The 20,043-nt window shown below is 44.2% G+C and overlaps 1 protein-coding gene and 1 long non-coding RNA gene across 2 annotated transcripts in view; one reads left to right on the top strand and one right to left on the bottom strand.

The window, feature by feature from the left end:
• The window catches only part of GALNT18 (polypeptide N-acetylgalactosaminyltransferase 18), a 255,237-nt gene extending 244,559 nt beyond the window's left edge, over nucleotides 1–10,678 (top strand). The window contains exons 10-11 of the mRNA XM_069739538.1: nucleotides 2,765–2,929; nucleotides 10,192–10,678. Of these exons, the coding sequence (XP_069595639.1) occupies nucleotides 2,765–2,929; nucleotides 10,192–10,338 (312 nt within the window). The 3' untranslated portion in view covers nucleotides 10,339–10,678. The remainder of the gene's footprint in view (nucleotides 1–2,764; nucleotides 2,930–10,191) is intronic.
• The window catches only part of LOC138649288 (uncharacterized), a 247,106-nt gene that overhangs the window by 22,041 nt on the left and 205,022 nt on the right, over nucleotides 1–20,043 (bottom strand). The gene's annotated exons all lie outside the window — the stretch shown is intronic.

The following is a 20,043-nucleotide window of genomic DNA, read 5'->3' on the forward strand; positions in this document are numbered from 1 at the left end:
ACCACAGATTCATTATACATTATTGAGAAGAGAGGAGCAGCAGGAGGAAACAAGCAGAGGAAGACACAGAAAGATCATACTGAGCTTTCAACAAGTCTTTTCCCTCACTCCAGAGCTGGATTCAGATCTACACAGATCCCTATTGCTTTATAATGTCCTCCATGTTGCTGCTGCTTCTCTCTGTCTGACAAAGGAATGACGAGCAGGAATCCCTCTTGTCTCTGCGTCCTGTGCATGGGACACATCATAGCAGCTTGTCTCCTCTCAGTAGCTCAGTTAGCTGCAAATGAAGAGAACCTATCGAGGGGGAAAAGTGGTGAAAATCATCTGAGTAGAAACCCTGTTATTCCTCATGTAAAAGTTACTGGAAAGAACAGTCATCCGTTATACACAGAGGATGTGAGTTTCATGAAAACGCATTAACTTTCCTTGAATTGTTAGATGCAGCAAATTTTCTGCAGAAAAAAAATGCAGCGGAAAACTGCAGAGTTTAGGTAACGTGGCCTCGTGCACCAGATGGTTAATTGTGCAGTTCTTACATGTACTCGTATAGAGGATCTGAACCGCCACTCCATTTCTGCTGCAGAGTTTCTCCATGATGAGCGGGCCCATGGAAGTTTTTGTACTGGTTACCTTTAGTCCAACGCTTGGATCGGGTACCAGAACTGTACCCAAACTCTAACCTGATCCCGAACCCCATTGAAATCAATGGGGACCTGAACTTTGGATCCCTCGCACTCTCTATTGGACTCCTGAACTGTAAATCGGGCTTCCTGGAGAAGTCTATGTTCAGAGTTCAGCACGGTACGAACCCCGAGCTTTACAGTTTAGGTTCACTGATCTCTACATACCATAAATGAATTAAAAAATAAATTAAAAATTAAACTTTTTTTTTTATTTAAAAGATAAAAGACAACATTATCCCTGTTTCTGCTGCTAGAATATAGATTTTTTTTTTCAAGCCTCTTGCAGATGAAGGACGCAATCCCTGCAACTAATCTGCTGCACGTCGCTTCGCCCCGGGGGTTAATGTGAAGTGCACATGCAGCGGATTTTCCATCCTGATTTAGTAGATAGGAAATAATGAGCACATTACAGTAGCCTCACTTTGTATGAGATTGTAAAGAAATCTCTCGTGCTCCCTGCGGGGAGTGTGGAATATTACGCTGCGATTTATGCCGCAGTTGTCATTGCAGATTTCAGGCTCCGCAGTGAAATAGTGAGATGTGCAGCGGAAACGCGCCGGCGACAAAATCCACAGTTGCACTTACTGCTGCCGAAATGTCGCACGTGCATGTACACACTGAGCCGATCTAGACCTTTAACTATGGCCGCTGATGAGCTGCAGTCACACATCCATAATATTCATGTGCAGTAACTTTTTTTAATTAGAATTTTTTTTTTAATTAGCTATTGGATACAGCACTTTTTAATCAGGTGCCGTTTTTTTGCCAATGCAGCTATAAAGCAGCACCTAGCTGTCAGCACCATCAATACACGCTCTTAAAGGGACCCCGATGTTCATAAAAACCTTATTATATAAATCCCTAAGAGCTTTGCCGGGAAAGAAGTCGCTTTAATTGGGTCACACGGCTCAGACGAGAGGCATCTAAATCAGGAGGTGTCAAGAGGAGGACATTCATCTTCAGGATCAGCTGGGAGCTGAGGAAGGTGCTGCAGTAAGCAAATCCCTGACAGAAATCCCAGAGAATACGTAGAAGAGCAATCTAAGCTGCTGTGCTTAAAAGCCTACGTGGACCCTTTAAAAAAAAAAACACACCGCCTACAGTGATGGAGTGCCGCAATCGGCCTCCATTTTTTTTGTACAATGATAACAATAACGAAACGCATAGCGCGATCATTAATATGCGCGGTGCAGACGCCCGCCGACTCCTGCCTAATGAGCCCTGCGAATCAATGGTGACTGCTCGGAAATTGTATTCTATAGGTTACAGCGCTGATGGAGGGGGCCGGGGCGCCAGGCGCACGGTTCAGGTAATAAACCCGACACCCGCTGCCTGATAAAAATAAATAACAAGAGTGTCGGGCGTCAGATCACTTAAATCAGGAAAGACGTGATTGGAAAAGCTAGATATGAGCTGAAGAGTCAGGAAAACAAGATTATCAAGAAAGTTCAAACGTGCGGAAAAGATGTAAACTTGCTCCCCCCCCTGCTCGCTCTATTAAAGGGGTGATGTAAATGAAGTTTCAAAATTGTGCCGTGGAGAATTCAGAAACTTTCTAATAGACCACGTGTTTCCATTCTCAAGATCTGTAAATATTCCAAGACTTAAAATCTGTCAGCACAAAATGACTGTTCAAACCAAGCACAGGCGATTGGTGCACCCTTGGTGTGACCGAAGAGCTCAGCGCACCTTCCTCCTACTGCTCTCCAGCTATCCCTGCCCGCTTCTTCATCGATTTATACAGAATCCAGAGGAGATTGGAGTCAGAAGGGTGGGAATATGCAAACTGCTCGGTCTCATCAAGGGTACACCGAGCGCCTGTGCTTGGTTTGAGCAGTCATTTTGTGCTGACAGTCTCCATTTAAACCAGAGGATTCTGTATCAGAATCTTCAGACATGTAAGCGAGAAAAGACAAGCTCTCTGACTATTCTCGAGAAATCTCCATGGTTGGCAAATAGAGATCTTAGAAATGCCAAGGAATTGACAGATGGTAGATTAGAAAACTATGGAAACTTCATTAGACTGTGATCAGCATTAGATCCTCACCAAACTGAAATCCTGCCTCTCCCATCTGCAGAACGTTTACTACTCCAGCTCCCAGCAGCTTCACGTCGGCGTCTTGAGCCCAACAATGGATGACGACGACAACCGCTGCTTGGTGGATGTGAACAGCCGGCCGAGACTGATCGAATGCAACTACGCCAGAGCCAAGAGGATGAAACTGTACTGGCAATTTAATCAGGTAATTTCCAATCGTACATTATAACCTATAAACAGCTATAGGGCAGAGGAGAGACCTAAACGCAAAGTCTGACAGTCACATGTCAATCAAACAAAACTGTGTGTCCATTACATCCTGAATTATACTCCAAAGCTGCACTCACTATTCTGCTGGTGCAGTCACTGTGTAAGGGATGTAACTCAGGATCAGTAATGTACACAGTGACTGCACCAGCAGAATAGTGAGTGCAGCTCTGGAGTATACTAGAGGATGTAACTCAGGATCAGTAATGTATGTACACAGTGACTTCAGCAGCAGAATAGTGCGTTCAGCTCTGGGGAATAATACTCAGGATCAGTACAGGATCAGTAATGTATGTACACAGTGACTGCACCAGCAGAATAGTGAGTGCAGCTCTGGAGTATAATACAGGATGTAACTCAGGATCAGTAATGTATGTACACAGTGACTGCATCAGCAGAATAGTGAGTGCAGCTCTGGGGTATAATACAGGATGTAACTCAGGATCAGTAATGTAATGTATGTACACAGTGACTGCACCAGCAGAATAGTGAGTGCAGCTCTGGGGAATAATACTCAGGATCAGTATGGGATCGGTAATGTATGTACACAGTGACTGCATCAGCAGAATAGTGAGTGCAGCTCTGGGGAATAATACTCCGGATCAGCGTTTGTACATAATGACTTTATACATAGATATACACACACACTCCGTTGGCGATATACCTCTCACTTTCGTGCCTCTCTGATGAGGCTCCTGATTTTCCGCCTGACAAACGAGTGCATTATCTGACCTAACAGATTCAGTATCCTGATAACTGGGCTGTTATTGAGCCGCGGTGGCCGTGCACCACACTGGCGTTTTCAGGTCATCTCTCCGTAGACTCCGCTATATTTCACAGCTTGTCACATGCAGGAAGCCATTTCCTGTCTCCTGAAAATAGAAGCCGACAAATCTCCCCGAGTCTCATCAGACGGAGGACTTTGTGGATTGTCGTCTGACTGGAGATATTGAAAGTGACAAATTGCCAGATCTGGGCTCATCTGGCGGCTGCGGTCCGGGCTGTCTGTTTGCGGGAGGTCAGCGCATCACAATATCTCGGCTTAAGAGACCAAACAAGAAAGAAATTGTGGCAGATGATTTTCTATTCTGTCTGCATTCAGGGAAACAATCCGCTTTCAGCTGTGAAGCCACAAACCACTTGGCCCCTTGTTATCCGCTGTCATTTTCTGCTTCAACAGAATCATTTTGCACTTAGAAATCTCAATTTATAGACAGAAAATACATATGTAAGACGAGGGGAGATCACCAGAGAGGAGGGGGCGGTAGAAGATTTGGGGGTTTATATTGTATAAAATTACATCATAACATCATATAAATGAGGTTATCGAGATGGAGGAGCGTAATACTGCGGAGTCCCAGGAGGACGGGAGGAAAGCAATAAGCGCGCTAATGTGATATCCTACATGGTATGTATATACGTCTCTCATCAGATCATCCTTCATACCAGTCACAGTCCTATATGTTTTCTTTACTGATCTTAAAAGGTCTTTAAAGAAAGATTAAAAAGTTATGGACACATTCCGGGCATTTTATCTTTGCCCAAAAAATTATATATTTTTTTTCATATAGGGTTTCATTAAAACTTTAGATCATTTGGTTTCTACAGCCTCTATGTATCACAGTGCATGCAGAATCAAGTGACATTCACACTGGCGGATTATCGTTAACGAGCATTCCTACGAATTCTCTTTTCCAGATTTATCAGATTGTCTAGAAACAGAGTCCCAATCGCCCAACGTAGCTGTAAAATGATTTTTGAAATCGCTTAAAAATCGGTCTCAACAACACCTTGTCATGTGTGAACAGATGTGCTGCCGAGAAGATTGATATTCTGCTTGCACAGAACAGTCATATTACCGATCGTTCTATGCACATGAAGCATAGGCCACTAAATGACGGAAGATCGGTTTCTGTTTAGCAGCCGCAGTCAGCCAGCGTAAATGCTGCCTAAGTGAATAAATCAGTGAGCTCGTTCTGACAGCAGCATCTATAACCCTTATCTGTTATCTGTCTCCTGATTCTTCTAAGCTGATTTATGACCACACAAGTTCAGCCGTCAGCAGGTCATACAGCAGCTGCAAGGAAAGGTAAGGGTTACATTTTGCAGAGTACTGTGATACACAGAGGCTGTAGAAGTCACACAGTTCTAAAGTTTTGCAATGAGGTTTTATTAAAAAAAAATAAAGAAAAAAATTCTCCCAAAAGAGGTCTATCTTTTTATCACCTTGTTTTGAAAAGTTCGGACACTTTCTTGTAGACTTTGGCCCCCTGATGCAGAACTCTGGAGTAAAATTGTACGAAATGTCACAACATTTTTGCCTAACTTAAAGTTGCGCACAACTTTTGGCGCTGACGGGCCAGTTCTAAACCGTTTTTAAGCAGACTTCGTTTAGCTGGCGGCGTTTGGTCGACAAATTCATAATTTACGGCACAATAATTATGGTGTAAATTATGATGGAAATGTACTCCAGTCGTCAGAGTAAATTTCTTACGGTGACGCACAGCAGTGGAAAGATGCTGTACATTTATTGGGAGATGCACATGGTTCTCCAGCGCCAGTGTCAATCTTGAGAATTGGAAATATATTGGCCTCCATTCATTACCATTTTCTAGATCACTGCTTGGTGTTGGTGAATCTTGTTTCCAGCCAGAGGCCGAGTTCTGCTCATCTGGGCGTCCAATGAAAACCCAATAGTAGTGTGAACAGAGCCAAAGACCAAACTGATACAATGTATCAGGGCTGGTGGGATGCAATAAAGTAACAGGACAAAGTTTTTGTATCATGGAGGAAAAGGAGGAGACACTGAGCGATTATGGCCCAGCATATCCCCACTGGATTTTGGCTGTTCTCCTCTCGGAATGAATCTCGCGGTGGCTTCTCCCAGGGCTGGGGGTCGTAGAATTCATTGGTGCCTTGTGCTCATCTGCTGAACAGCTCATAAAAATTTCCGTTCTAAGGAGCAAGCTGTGCTTACTTCTATGAACAGCGCCACTCCTGTCCACAGGATGCATGTGGTATTGCAGATCTGTCCTGCAATCCCGGATACAACCCATGCCTGGTTCCGCAGTAAAACATCCCTATTTTTACACCTCTGGACAACCTCATTGCTAGTAAATGCCCATTTATTTTTCTACTCTCGCCATTATCCTCGATGTCGTGGCCTCTCGGCACTTGGTGCAGAATTCTCAGAGACATGTAATTTGATTAATGACTCAGTAAGTTCATCTTGTGAGCAGGTCTCGTGCCGCGGACGGCGGGGCTGGTAATTACCTGCTACTAATTAATTCATCCATTAAGGTGGGCTATGCACTGATCCTGCGCTGCTGTGCGACCTGGCCACTGCCGCTCCTGCTCTTTAACCACAGCGGGCATTAAGTCTTGAAAAACTGGCACCTACAGGTGTACTGCGTATTGGAAAGCTGGGTGAAAAATGTCTTCAGCAGCCGTAGTCAAGGACATATTTATATCCAGCCAGCTTTCCCAGAGGCAGATAACATTAGTGGATTTTTATTTTCCGATAGAGAGCCCATTCCAGAGTACAGGTGCAGCACGGGAGAAGTCTTGGATATAGGAGTAGGATGTCCTAGTGGTGTACTGTAGGTCAGTGCCCCACTGCAGAACACAGGGTAGATTTGCATTAGTGAGACGGTGAAGAATCACGACTGGATTGGTGTCTTTGGTCACACAGCCATCCTTATTGTATGACACTACTACAATGCAAGTGAACGGGGTCACAGTGAACGCACAAGTCGCCACAATTGTGATCAAATCTTTCACCCACAATGATCCAAATCACCTGGATTGTCCTGCAATATAGACCTGCAGCCTCGGGGACTCTGACATATTACTCGAGCACACCGAAGACTCTGATGGCCCCCTAGCATGCTCAGATAACGCCTTATCAGAGCACGCTCGCTCATCACTGGCGCTTATCAGAAGTCTACAACAAAGGATGACACCCTTGTGGTTGGAGCTGTGATGGCGGCCATACCGGTTGTCACTTATCCTTAGCTCTGCGGCTATAAAGCAATGATGGGCCTTATAATGAGCGTTTCAACCTAATCTAAGTTCCCCCATTAAGAATCCATTGACCTTTTTGTCTTCGTTAAACTGCGGCCCTCGGCGAGCGCTAAAAGCTCATTATAGACGGCGGTCTCCTCGCATCAGAATGGCGCTCAGTCCTCGGATATTACGGCAGGAATAAAATGACCTTTATACGAAATGTATTGGGCTGGTGCATTAAAATGAGCTGATCAGATAATACAGGAGGACAAGGTGCAGTACCAGACACCGCCTGTAGATGAGGGAGGCGCAGTTTTTTTAGGTCGTCCATGGTGAAGAATTCGACAAGTGAAAAACAAAGATGCTAGTGATTGGAGAAGACGACTGGCGATGAGATCGATGGAGATGACTGCAGACCCCACTAATCCTAATGTTCGGAGCTGGGTGGCGTGAATATCCATGTGCACACGCTCCACCGTCAAGCGACTACCTGAGTTCTGGATCATCCGCTAAACTCATGTTAATCCGGCATGAGATGTATGAAGAACCCACCTGTCGGCCCACAGGAGCGCAGCACTGCAGGCTCATACCGCTGCTACCAGGATACAAATGTCACAGCGCGTCCAGCCATCTGCTCCGCTCGCTCGCATGATCCAGGAGAATGCCGCCGCTCTCGCCGGCAGACGGCTGACATACATATTTTATGCGACTTCACTCTCCACTACTGACATTAAAAGGAAGGAAATTTCGGTGCAGATTGGCGCAATGAAATTTTAATAATTGATCAGTGTAAAATCCACCTAATTCTGCCCGGAGCGAACACGATGTACGCGGCTGCATCGCACTGGCTGGGATCTGTGCGGAATTTCATCACTTTTCTGCAGCGTTTTGTAAAAGCCCTGAGCTATGTCTGCGCTGTATGTGGTCACTGAACGGGCCGCTATGGGGCGAGACCCACCGTCTAACACTCACTGCCCCCACATTCTGTACTGCACCATGGATGAAGCGTTAACCCCTTACAGCTGCACTGCAGGCTCTGCTCTTACATGTGGATGGTAATTGACATTTCTCTGTCATCTGTGTAATTCCCGGCAGTGCAGCCTCTTATTGATCATCTGCACCATCAGATATTCTGCGGAGGCCAGGAATACCCCGCTGTCATATTATATACCACCGGAGATCTCCCTTACTGGCACCTATCCCCGGCAGCACAGAACCAGGGTGTGGCCCGACCTCATCATTAACAATTGGAGGACTGAATGCAACGTAACCCAAAAAGTAATGGACCCTAGGAAAGAGTGATCCTATGACATCGGACCGGGGTGTCGTCTACTGATCCTAATGGTGGCTGCAATGTGCACATAACCCTGAACACATCTTACTGAGTGAGGAAGTAAATGCTGCAGGATGGGGAGAACGGTAATCACTAGGCCCTGGGTAGAAATGGCAGAATAGTGAGTGCAGCTCTGGAGTATAATACAGGATGTCACACAGGATCAGTAATGTAATGTATGTACACAGTGACTGCACCAGCAGAATAGTGAGTGCAGCTCTGGAGTATAATACAGGATGTAACTCAGGATCAGTAATGTAATGTATGTACACAGTGACTGCACCAGCAGAATAGTGAGTGCAGCTCTGGAGTATAATACAAGATGTAACTCAGGATCAGTAATGTAATGTATGTACACAGTGACTGCACGAGCAGAATAGTGAGTGCAGCTCTGGAGTATAATACAAGATGTAACTCAGGATCAGTAATGTATGTACACAGTGACTGCACGAGCAGAATAGTGAGTGCAGCTCTGGAGTATAATACAGGAGGTAACTCAGGATCAGTAATGTAATGTATGTACACAGTAACTGCACCAGCAGAATAGTGAGTGCAGCTCTGGAGTATAATACAGGATGTAACTCTGCATGTAATTAAATTTGACAAATCCATTAACGATATGCAGCAGTTTTCTTCCGAAGATCTTGATGTAAATGTACTTCGGCTGTGTGATAGTATAGGGAAGAGATTTGTCTAATCTCGTGCCTGCTCCATTGTGATAAATGTAGTCCATGCATAAATATTCCCCCATGTTCTAGTTCGGTCCATGAGCAGAGATCTTGGGGGACCACAACTATAGCAAAGTGCTGTGTTGAGTCACCCACCCATATATGATAATACAACTCACATCCCCTTGGCGGGAATCCTAATAATCTTTTCTATTCTTGCTGCCTCCTACGGACACTGTCAGTCTTCATTACATTATGGTATTCATGCGCCAGGAAGCTTAGGATGAGCAGTGCTATAATCAGGAATATTGCTGCAGTCTGTGGGGTCTCCTGGAACAGCCCTTCAAGAATCAAACGAGATGAGCGTTGTTTTTTTCCTACTACTTTGCATGTTCTGAAAATGTTGTTCCAGTTACATATGCAAATTAGGTAAATAATTAAGCCCAGTGGTGGTGATTAGAAATCATATGTACTCTTACACCCCCTGCCCAAAGAGAGTCCTGAAGGAGGGACACCAACTGATCCAATCTGCCTGCTAACAAAACCTCTTGAAATTTCAATGTGTATGTATATATATATTATATATATTTATTTTAGAAACCTGCCTAGTATGGATAATCTACAACCATTCCCACATCAGATAAGAGTTCTTGGTGCATAAGCAGAATGCCAGGACTGCTGTGAAGACTGACACTGACAGACAATGGTGGCATGTGAGGTATAAAAAGAAGTGCAGGGGAGCTCTTGTAAGTTACACGTCCAATGAGAAGGATGGGGCGGAGCCTTATAAATTACAACCCCCATAAGGAATCTAGAAGGGACTTGTGCGGGGGCGGAGCCTTATAGATAACTCCTCCCGTGAGGAATCCAGATGGGATTTGGGCCGGGGTAGAACCTTGTACAGTTCTCCTCCCATGAGGAGGAAGAATTGGGTAAACCTAATCTAGAATTCTTTTTGAAAGGATTTTCATCAAGTACAGACACAGGAGCTGGTTGTCAGTACTTTCACTATTCTAGTTCATGTGAAAAATTGATGTGTATTTGCACATAGGTTAAATATCAGCACACATGCACAAAGATCAAAAATCTGGTCGTCTGATTGAGGCCGATGTCTTAGTCTGGACCCCTGGGATTTTAGATTCGTCATTGCCTCCTTCCATTGTGGGTATTAAACTGACTTTTCTTCTCTCGCAGGGAGGCGCGATACAGAACAAGAAATCCAAGCGCTGCCTGGAGCTGCAGGAAAACAGTGACAATGAGTTTGGCTATCAGCTGGTGCTTCAGAAGTGCAGCAGACAGAAGTGGAGTATAACAAACTTTCACAAGAACATCTCAACCTAGTGCAAGAAGTGGATGCTGTGTAACCTGCTTGTCCATCATGGGGGGCTGCACAGCGAATCTCAGCACAGGTTTTCCTTACACTACTTGATTCCTTTGCTACTGTGTAGCAAATGATAAAACTTTGCCTGCTGTTTGGTTGTTACTCTTGTTTTTTTATGAAGTGAGTATGCGGACTGGGATGTAGGCTTTTTATTTAGGAATATTTTTATGGTTTTTAGAAAGCTGCTGAATGGTGGAGGGGACGACGGAGAACGGGGGAACATTTTACATCCAAGTGTAAATAAGTTACAAAAAAATTCTAAATATTTATAATGGACAATAAATTTTATGGATACAAATATCACTGCCTGTGTGTTACATTATGTGACTACGTGGGATAGGGAGAAGGGAGGGTTGTGATTGGATGTAGAGTGTGGCAGGAGTAGAAGGAAGGATTGTGATTGGATGTAGAGTGTGGGAGAAGGAGAAGGGAGCAGTGTGAATGGATGTACAGTCTGGCGGGAAGATAAGGGAGGGTTGTCATTGGATGTAGAGTGTGGCAGGAGTAGAAGGAAGGATTATGATTGGATGTAGAGTGTGGGAGAAGGAAGGGTTGTGATTGGATGTAGAGTGTGGGAGAAGGAAGGGTTGTGATTGGATGTAGAGTGTGGCAGGAGTAGAAGGAAGGATTGTGATTGGATGTAGAGTGGGTGAAGGAGAAGGGAGGATTGTGATTGGATGTAGAGTGGGTGAAGGAGAAGGGAGGATTGTGATTGGATGTAGAGTGGGTGAAGGAGAAGGGAGGATTGTGATTGGATGTAGAGTGGGTGAAGGAGAAGGGAGGATTGTGATTGGATGTAGAGTGGGTGAAGGAGAAGGGAGGATTGTGATTGGATGTAGAGTGAGGGTGAAGGAGAAGGGAACAGTGTGAATGGATGTACAGTCTGGCGGGAAGATAAGGGAGGGTTGTCATTGGATGTAGAGTGACTGGAGGAGAAAAGAGGGTTGCAATTGGATGTGGAGTGTGGCGGGAGGAGAAGGAAAGGTTGTGATTGGACAGGGTGGGGGGGAAGAGGCTGGAGGTTGTGATTGGATGTAAAGTGTGGTGGCTGGAGAAGAAAGTGTTGTGATTGGATATGGAGTATACCGGAAGGTGAAGAAAGGGTAGTTATTGGATGTGAAGTGTGGCAGGAGAAGGGAGGGTTATGATTGGATGTAGAGTGTGGGGAGAGAAGATGGGATGGTTGTGATTGGATGCAGAGTGTATTGGGAAGAGGGAGAGTGGCCATTAAGATTGATGCTGGGATTAGAAGAAGTGTTATAATTGGGTATGGAGTGGGAGTTGCATTGTATAGCAGGACATCCATGATATTAGTAGAGACTAGTGATGAGCGAGTGTACTTGTTGCTCGGGTAACCTCCGAGTATTTATGACTGCTCGGAGATTTAGTTTTCATCACGGCAGCTGAATGATTTACAGCTACTAGCCAGCCTGAGTACATGAGGGGGTTGCCTGGTTGCTATGGAATCCCCACATGTAATCAAGCTGGCTAGTAGCTGTAAATCATTCAGCTGCCGTGATGAAAACTAAATCTCCGAACACTAACAAATACTCGGAGATCACCCGAGCTTGCTGGAGAAAACCCGAGCAAGAGTACACTCGCTCATCACTAGTAGAGACCAGTGACTCTCATGAAATCCTGTGAGTTGTGTCTTGAAGAGTTGGTGAGACCCAGGTATAGAGGCTGCCTGCGGGGAGAGCACGATCCAGCTGCCATACTAAAATAAGTAACATTTCCCCCTGATTCCAGTGGCATTAGATGTCCCCATTACTCATGTCCCCTTCGTGCACAATGGTAGATACATTTAGGTGTTGTGTGATCTCCGTCTCTCCTGTAATTGATGTTCCTCGCAGCAGATACAATGTAACAGTCTCTATATAGTTTTCATATTTTACCAGTAAAGCTCAATCCTTGGCTCTTCCCCCATCCCCCGAGGAGCTCGACCCCCGGTGACTGCTGACAAGTTCTCAGACTCCGAGCGTAAAACTGAATGAGAATTTCTCCGGAGAATCAGAAAATCTGGAGCAGCAATGAAAAGTCTCACCAAGAGATGTTACAAGACTGGGGGAACCAAAGACATTGACAGATGTAGGAAAGCCTTGTGCCGGCTGCACTTGGTCATTGACTATAAAGTGCTGTCTGTGCAGCCGCAAACACTCTTTCCTAGCAATTCAGCCACTTTGTACAAGAGACCTAAAACGCCCACTGCCACCGATTACTGATGACATTCAAGAGTACAAAAGCCATCCAGACCCCAGGATTGCGGGCGTCTTACAGTGCTGCTGCTGCTACTACACTTGTACATTGCAACAAGCCCTGATTAACGTGGGAATAGGTCCATACCACAAAGGATAAAAGATGGCCAGGATAAAGGTGCAGCGCAGGAGGAGTCCCAGAGACTGCTGAAACAGGAAAGACCATAATCTAAGCTATGTACACTGGCAAGAAGCAAGGCCCAGGAGTGACAACATAAACCTAGATAAGAAAGACATCTCCAGGAACCGACAACCTCCATGGAGATAAACTATACAAAATGCAATGAATTGGGTCTGTGACCCTCCTTTCTTTGAACCTGTCCCCTATACAACATTTGGAGGTTTATCTGCATAGAAATTACTTTACCTTTATAAAAAAAAATGGTGTATGTTCACGTGTCCTTACCTACAAGAAACCCATAAGGGTATGTGCACACGTTGCGGTTTTTACTGCGGATCCGCAGCAGTTTTCCATGTGGTGTACAGTACCATGTTAAGCTATGGAAAACAAAAACCGCTGTGCACATGCTGCGGAAAAAAACGCGCGGAAACGCAGCGGTTTATTTTCCGCAGCATGTCAATTCTTTGTGTAGAATCCGCAGCGGTTTTCCATCTGCTCCAATAGAAAACTGCAGATGGAAAACCGCAGCAGAATCCGCATTAAAAACCGCGGTAAATCCGCAGTAAAAACCGCAGCGGTTTTTCACTGCGGATTTTGCAAATCCAAATCCGCTGCGGAAAATTCCGCAATGGAATCCGCAACGTGTGCACATAGCCTTAACCTTCATCCGCCTGAGTAGGTACAATTGTAACTATTCCGTTTTAAAATTGCAATAACTTTTTTTTTTTTTTCGAAAAGCCGTAGAGGGCTGAAATTTCGTGACATCTCTGCAGTTTTGGTCCAGAATATATTGGCCAAATTTCAATAAAATATATATGAAGGTACAATTGTACCTCTGCAGCCTGTTAACATTGTAAAATTATGCAGCCTGACGAAGGTTAAAGGATGCCTGGAGTGGCCAAGCAGTTACTGGGAATCTGTCACCAGTGTATTCGCTTCCTGACCTGAGAGCAGCATAAAATCGGGACAGAGACCCTAGGATCCAGCGCTGAGTTTCTTACGGGACTATTGTTGTAATCGATATCTGCTGCAGCTCTGCTAGTCCTCTCCATGACTAACATCTCCCACACAACTGACTGCTTTCTTCCTACACTGCATCGGCAGAAAGCGGTCAGAGGTGGAGAGCGGAGATCGGCAGAGTTGATGAATATCATGGACTACATTACTGAGAGGACTAGCAGAGCTGCAGCGCAAACCGTGATCTTATCAAAACTACAGCAAGAAGCCCATTAAGGGACAATACTGGATTCAGGATCTATCCTGCCCCTACTTTATGCCGCTCTCAGCAAAACCACAGTGGCAGATTACCTTCAAAGATCAATTTACAGGTTGCAAGAAGGGATGTTCAGAGAATAGAAAGCCATCTCTGATCCATAGGATAGAGAGAACTTACTGATCACTAAGGGTCAGACTGCTCAGAAAAGTGGGTCTGGATCCTGAGAACTGGGATCTGAAAAGCCCCATCTTGAATGGAAAGTAAATGTGCATGCTTGATTCATTGTCTATATGACTGCTGGAAATGGTGGAGCACTGTATTCTCCCATCTCCAGCAGTCATATAGACAATGAATGGAGTGGAGGTCGAGCATACGCACTTTTGCTTCATTCAAGATGCGACACTGCAGAGCCAGGATCTCTGAGGATCATAGCGACTGGATCCTCAGTGATCAGCAAGTTATCACCAATCTTTTAATTCAAAGAATACCTCTTTAATTTAATTGTGTAGTTGTCATTGGATACTGTCAGCAAGCATGTCAACAGGCACACAACCAGCTGCTTACTGGAGCTTCTAGAGTGAAAGTCAGGTGACTAAAGAAACATTTCCCAAAATGCAAATCCTTAGATCAATCTCTGGAAAGGCCGCGGTGATTTCAGCTCTGAGGCTGCAGAATTACTTGGTGCAGTATTCTCTCTAAATGTAAAAAATGCGTCAAGAATTCATGATCAGCAAGTGACATCCTGTAATATTTACCAACAAACGACTGTGGAGGACGGGGCAGCCGGAACGATGGACCCGGAGACGTTGCACTTCGAACGCCGCAAATCTCCAGTGAGAACTTTTCAATTCTGAGGCGGAAAGTGGCAGAAGCAATAATCCGAGCAGATAATTATTCTTTATGATTGGAGATAAAATGTTTGAAGACGGTTTTATGTTCCCCCCCGGTGGCTTCATAGATCAGAAGAGGAAATCTATTAGTCTGTGAGCCTCATTGTTAGAGGAAACGGCGGTGCGGTGTGAAGATGTATACAAAGGACCACGGATCGCGGGAGCAGAGACATTATCCAGAGGCCGCGGGGTTCACATCACTGACATTTCAGTATTTGTACATAGACTGAGCAGAAAGTGATAACATCGAGCAGTAATGGGCACTTAGGACGGACTAAAACGTCTTAATATAATTTATGGGAAGGGGCTTTTTGTATTTATCGAGGCGGAAGGATGGGGGGTTGTGCTCCGCACAGATCTGTTACGGTGTATGGCACGAAGCAGGAGCCAGGGGGCCTTAAAGTAATTTCTCATAAAGGAAAACTCCGTGCAGAACCCTGGATAGAATACTAATAAGTGACCGGATATTTCCACCCAGTCTGATCTCTGTGTGTTCATTGGTTCAGAGCGGAGGCTTTTATGGGGAAATGTAACAACTGGAACTTGTTTTGTATTTGTGTAGTTACATTGTGTCGCTCCACCCGTGAGCAGAAACTTCTCTGGTTAGTAAATCCGACACGGAGCTCAGAAAACGAGTCATAAAACCCACAATATGTCCTCCTAGTGCGCACCGAACTGGCAGAGCGGATATTAATGACTAGCATCTCCGGAAGCCTAGAGGGAGCATTTCACAAGCAGAAGCCACGTCCTCTGGATACTACACAATTGGGACCTGTATAAGTTGTGTATCTGTGTGGCTCCTCGAACATTTCTTCCCCTGTAGTGATGAGCGAGCGTGCTCAGATAAGTTGTTCTCCGAGCATGCTCAAGTCCTAATCCACTATCTTCAGCGTGCTCGAAAAAAAATGCTCGAGACGCCGCGGATGTTCGACTGCCGCAACACAAGAAGGGATTGCCCAACAAACAGGCAATTTATGGCTAACTGTTTTGTAAAAGAGCTTACACCATTTCTTTGAACCCATTTGTTTTGAAAAGTGGCAAGAGAGCAACAGATTAATGCTAAAACCTGAAAATGGCAAATTTGGGGAAAAATCGTTACACCTGCTCACTACAGATGCACCTTTTAATGCAATGGATTTTTTTTTTTTTAAGGCACATGAATTATCAGTCCTAAAGCAATTTGAACACATGGCAGAGATGGTTTTATAAAATAAAAAACTAAGTATATTTATAGCTCTGTCTCCTCGGGGTGTTTCCACCAGCACAGAAAGTGAAGACATCACATACTTCACATCACCAACTGATGATGCATGTGACTGGCCTTAGCAGTTAGGTAATGGAGACCGGACATCATCCAAAACGTACATCCAATGACCATCACTTCCTGTCCAAGTAGGGACCACAAGGGTGGACAGCGCTAGATCCAGGGGGGTTAGTGCTAGTAGGTCTAATTTTAATATTCTAAAACTATCTGTTGTGTTGTTTTTGTTTTGTTTTTCAGACATTCATAAACCATTTTAACACTTAATATATTTAATAGGAGCTATCAACAGGTCAAAAGTGGCCAGTTTAACAGTTTTTGCTTTCATTTATTCCCGCTGTACCTCCTTTTTTGGGAGGGTTGGGGGGGTAATCTGCCATATGGTTGCAGAGATATGGTTCTTTTTATTTAGTGCTGATTTTTATCGTCTTCACACGGGGTGTTGCTCACACTATAATAATGCAGAGCCACCAAATTCACACCCCAGAGGATCCTGTGGGCCACACCTTGAAAAGGCCATAAAAATTCCCGCTAAAGTCAACATCTAGAACCATATGGCATTCAACAGGGCAGACAAAGTACGCCTGCGCCGGAGCCACAGCGTGAAGACAACAAGAGGACGTCATCCTATAAAGAAAGGAGGCGCTGGACCTGGACCGCGACGCCCATCGGATCAGACCGCCCCTGGGTGAGTATAATCTAACCTCTTTTTTTCATATTTCAGGATACATCGGGGGCTTATCTACAGCATTACAGAATGCTGTAGATAAGCCCCTGATGCCAGTGGGCTTAGCTCAACTTCGATTTTGGGGGTGACAGGTTCCCTTTTAAATGACGGAGTTCTGACTGCCTGCCATCACCACTAGGGGGAGCTTGCTGCAGCTTAGATTCCACTAGTGGTAGCTGCAGGAACATAGAATTTAATCTAGTACCTCTAGGTCTATGCACGTGAATGGGGCTATGCTACATACAATTTCAGGTGCAATCATTGACAAGAATTCCACTTTTAGGACAGCCTATTCAAATTTTTATAGCAGTAACAATCGAATATATAATAAACAAGAGAGATCGGTATAAGTAGGTCACAATTCCTATCATTCATGCGTGATCGTTTCATTTTCACAGTGACTGTATTTATTATGCATGTGACCATCACTAGTTTATAGACCCTCTAGTATTCACGTCCAGGGTCCAGTGTGGGGGATTGTCACTAGAACAGAACACGTCGTATGTTTTCCTATTTGCAGTAAAGAAGTCGTCTACGTCTCTTAATGAGAAATTGGAATCAATACTCATTATCTCGTCTGCAAAGAGCGAGCATCCCATTAACAGGAAAATGGGACATTGATCGCAGCCGTCTCCGCAATTGCGGCAGATACATCGTAGGCGTCACGTCAAATACCATTAATGTGCTGCTGTCCAAACATGTGGCGTTCAGGGAGCGCGTCGCAGGGTTACAGAGGAAGACGAGTGCTTGGCTTGATTAAGCCATTGACATCTGGCAGCTTCGTCGCTTCTCATTCACCTCCTCATTGATTCCTCGTTTCCAACTGCACAGAACTACAACAGTATCTCCAGACTACATGTTCCCGCAAGCTCCAGTCATTACCCTCCATGATGGGAGTCTTCGCTGGAATCGGTACTTCGCAATACCAGGGGACTTGTTTCCAGCCTCATAAAAAAAAAAAATACTACCAAATTTAATGTCTAGCTGCAGAAGAATCCATCTGACATCTCCAAATGAGCACTAGTCATCATTAAACGTACTGCCTTGGTAGGGAATGGTAAAATGGAAGTATTCCAGCTGTTGAAGGACGTTTTTATGCAAGTCTGTTCAACCATGAAGCAAAATGTGCTGCCTATGTCAGCCACTAGAGGGAGCTCACTCCAGATGGCTTCATGGCACAGCTCAGTTAGAGTTGTATACATGTGTATGTCGTGAGCTCCCCCTATTGGTGGCTGAAGGCAAAATTTAATTGTACAGCTATGTCATGAAGAAAACTAATAATGACCGTTTTCCTAGCCCATTATTTGCATGGTATAATTGAATACATTGCGTTTTGCTAGAAAATTGTACAATCTTTGTCGTGTGATGCCCTGATCTACGTAAACTCCACTATGATCACTTACCCGCCACCGTCCGCACCTTATTCCTCCCCTCCCCTGCGTCAACTGCCGCCAACTTCCAAACTAATCTCATTAGAAGTTTGTGGCTCTTCCCCCATGAAATAGAAAATGATGTGCGGCAGGTTTACACTTAACACCCCTGCAATTTAATTGAGGAATCAAAATGGAAATTTAATTGACACATTAACGGGATCGTTCTCGTCGTCTTACAGATAATCGCTTTATATTTTCTCTCCCTAACACAAAACAGGCATTAGCGGCAAAGTGAACCCTTCAGCGTTTTTACTTCTTGCAAAATTATTTTTTTTTTTTTTTGCCTTTTTTTTGATTATGTATGGATGAAACGCATAAAAAAAAAAAATTAAAATGAAAGGCGCGTGTACTGGGGCGTGTGCCAGCGCCGTCTCCCGCTGCGTACGAATCAGGAGTAATTGTAAAGCAGATGTGTTTAGCCTCCCTTGATGTATTGTACTTATGCATTTCTAAATGATTTTGTAAATGGCTCCGAGTTTCGTTGCCGCAGCCACGATCCTTACAACCGTCAAGTTACCCGGGGATTTCCTTGTAGTGGCTAAATAAATTGCAAAAATGATCAATGCTTAGAAGTTTCCATTCTTCTTCGTTAGAGATTGAGCTCAGGAGTATTTTATGGCTTCAAGCCCAAAACAAAACCAAGTCTAAAACAAAAGGAAATTCCGCCAAAGAAGAAAATGCAGGGAGAAGAAAAGAGTAATTGGCGCAATAAAAATTAAAAAAAAACAAACAAAAAGTCAGGAATTGACAGTGTCGCCACGACCATATTTATAATCCAATAATTTTCCGAGTTACTAAAATGACCAACTTTTCAAATAGTCTCAATGAAAAAACGTTCTACCATTTTGTGTATGCAGCTCCAACACAAATCTGTGCGTCTCCATGGTTACAGACTACAAATAAACCCCGTGTAGTCTGATCCAGCAGCAATGTCTTTTCCTTTTTGCCTCTTCTTGCAAATAGTCGAAGAGGAGGCAGATGTAGCATGGCGGCAGGATCAAACTACGCAGGGTTTGTTCATTCATAGATTTACTGTGGAAAAGCATAGTTCAGCAGAAGAAAATTAGAAAAAAAAAAAAAAAAGACCGAAACAGAATGATTAAATACCCTGCAGTAAATAAATAAACATCATAGTGCATGAAAATAATATATGATATTTAGTTAACATGTTTTTTGATTAAAAAAAAAAAAAAAAAAATGTGAAAGCCATCCCGCCTCGTCACGGCGACCGTAATTGGGACGGTCCTAACTCTAATATTAAAAACCTTACTTGTCAAGTGACATGTATGTGGATAAGGGCTGAGAAGGACAAGGTAAGGTAGCAGATAAGGTAACAAAAACCCTGCGACATATTCCCTTTAGTTTTATGTTCATGCAGTGGATTAGGAGCTTTTTAGATTCTATTTTTCTCATATATAAATATTGGGAAATTAATCAGCAAAAATAATTTGCAGATGTTCTCAAGACCTGTGACTGCAGTTAAGGAATAACTGCTCTTTTATATTTACTTTCCTGCTATTGCATTATACCATTAACTGCAAAAACATTTGTAACTCCCTGAATTTCACACAGATAATTGTTAAATCGGCTAATGAAGCGTAATCCGTGTGAAGATGGCTTGGAGCTGAGCGTGAGCAGCGTTTTTACTGCAAGAGCGTTCCAAGAGCCTGCCGCTCTCTAGCAGACCCTTGATGATCAATTGGGCATCCCGCTCATCCTACAAACACTCTTTACCCCTCAGACATACTGTAAGGCAGACATT

The sequence above is a fragment of the Ranitomeya imitator genome, chromosome 9 (genome assembly GCF_032444005.1).
Source record: "Ranitomeya imitator isolate aRanImi1 chromosome 9, aRanImi1.pri, whole genome shotgun sequence".
Taxonomy (NCBI): domain Eukaryota; kingdom Metazoa; phylum Chordata; class Amphibia; order Anura; family Dendrobatidae; genus Ranitomeya; species Ranitomeya imitator.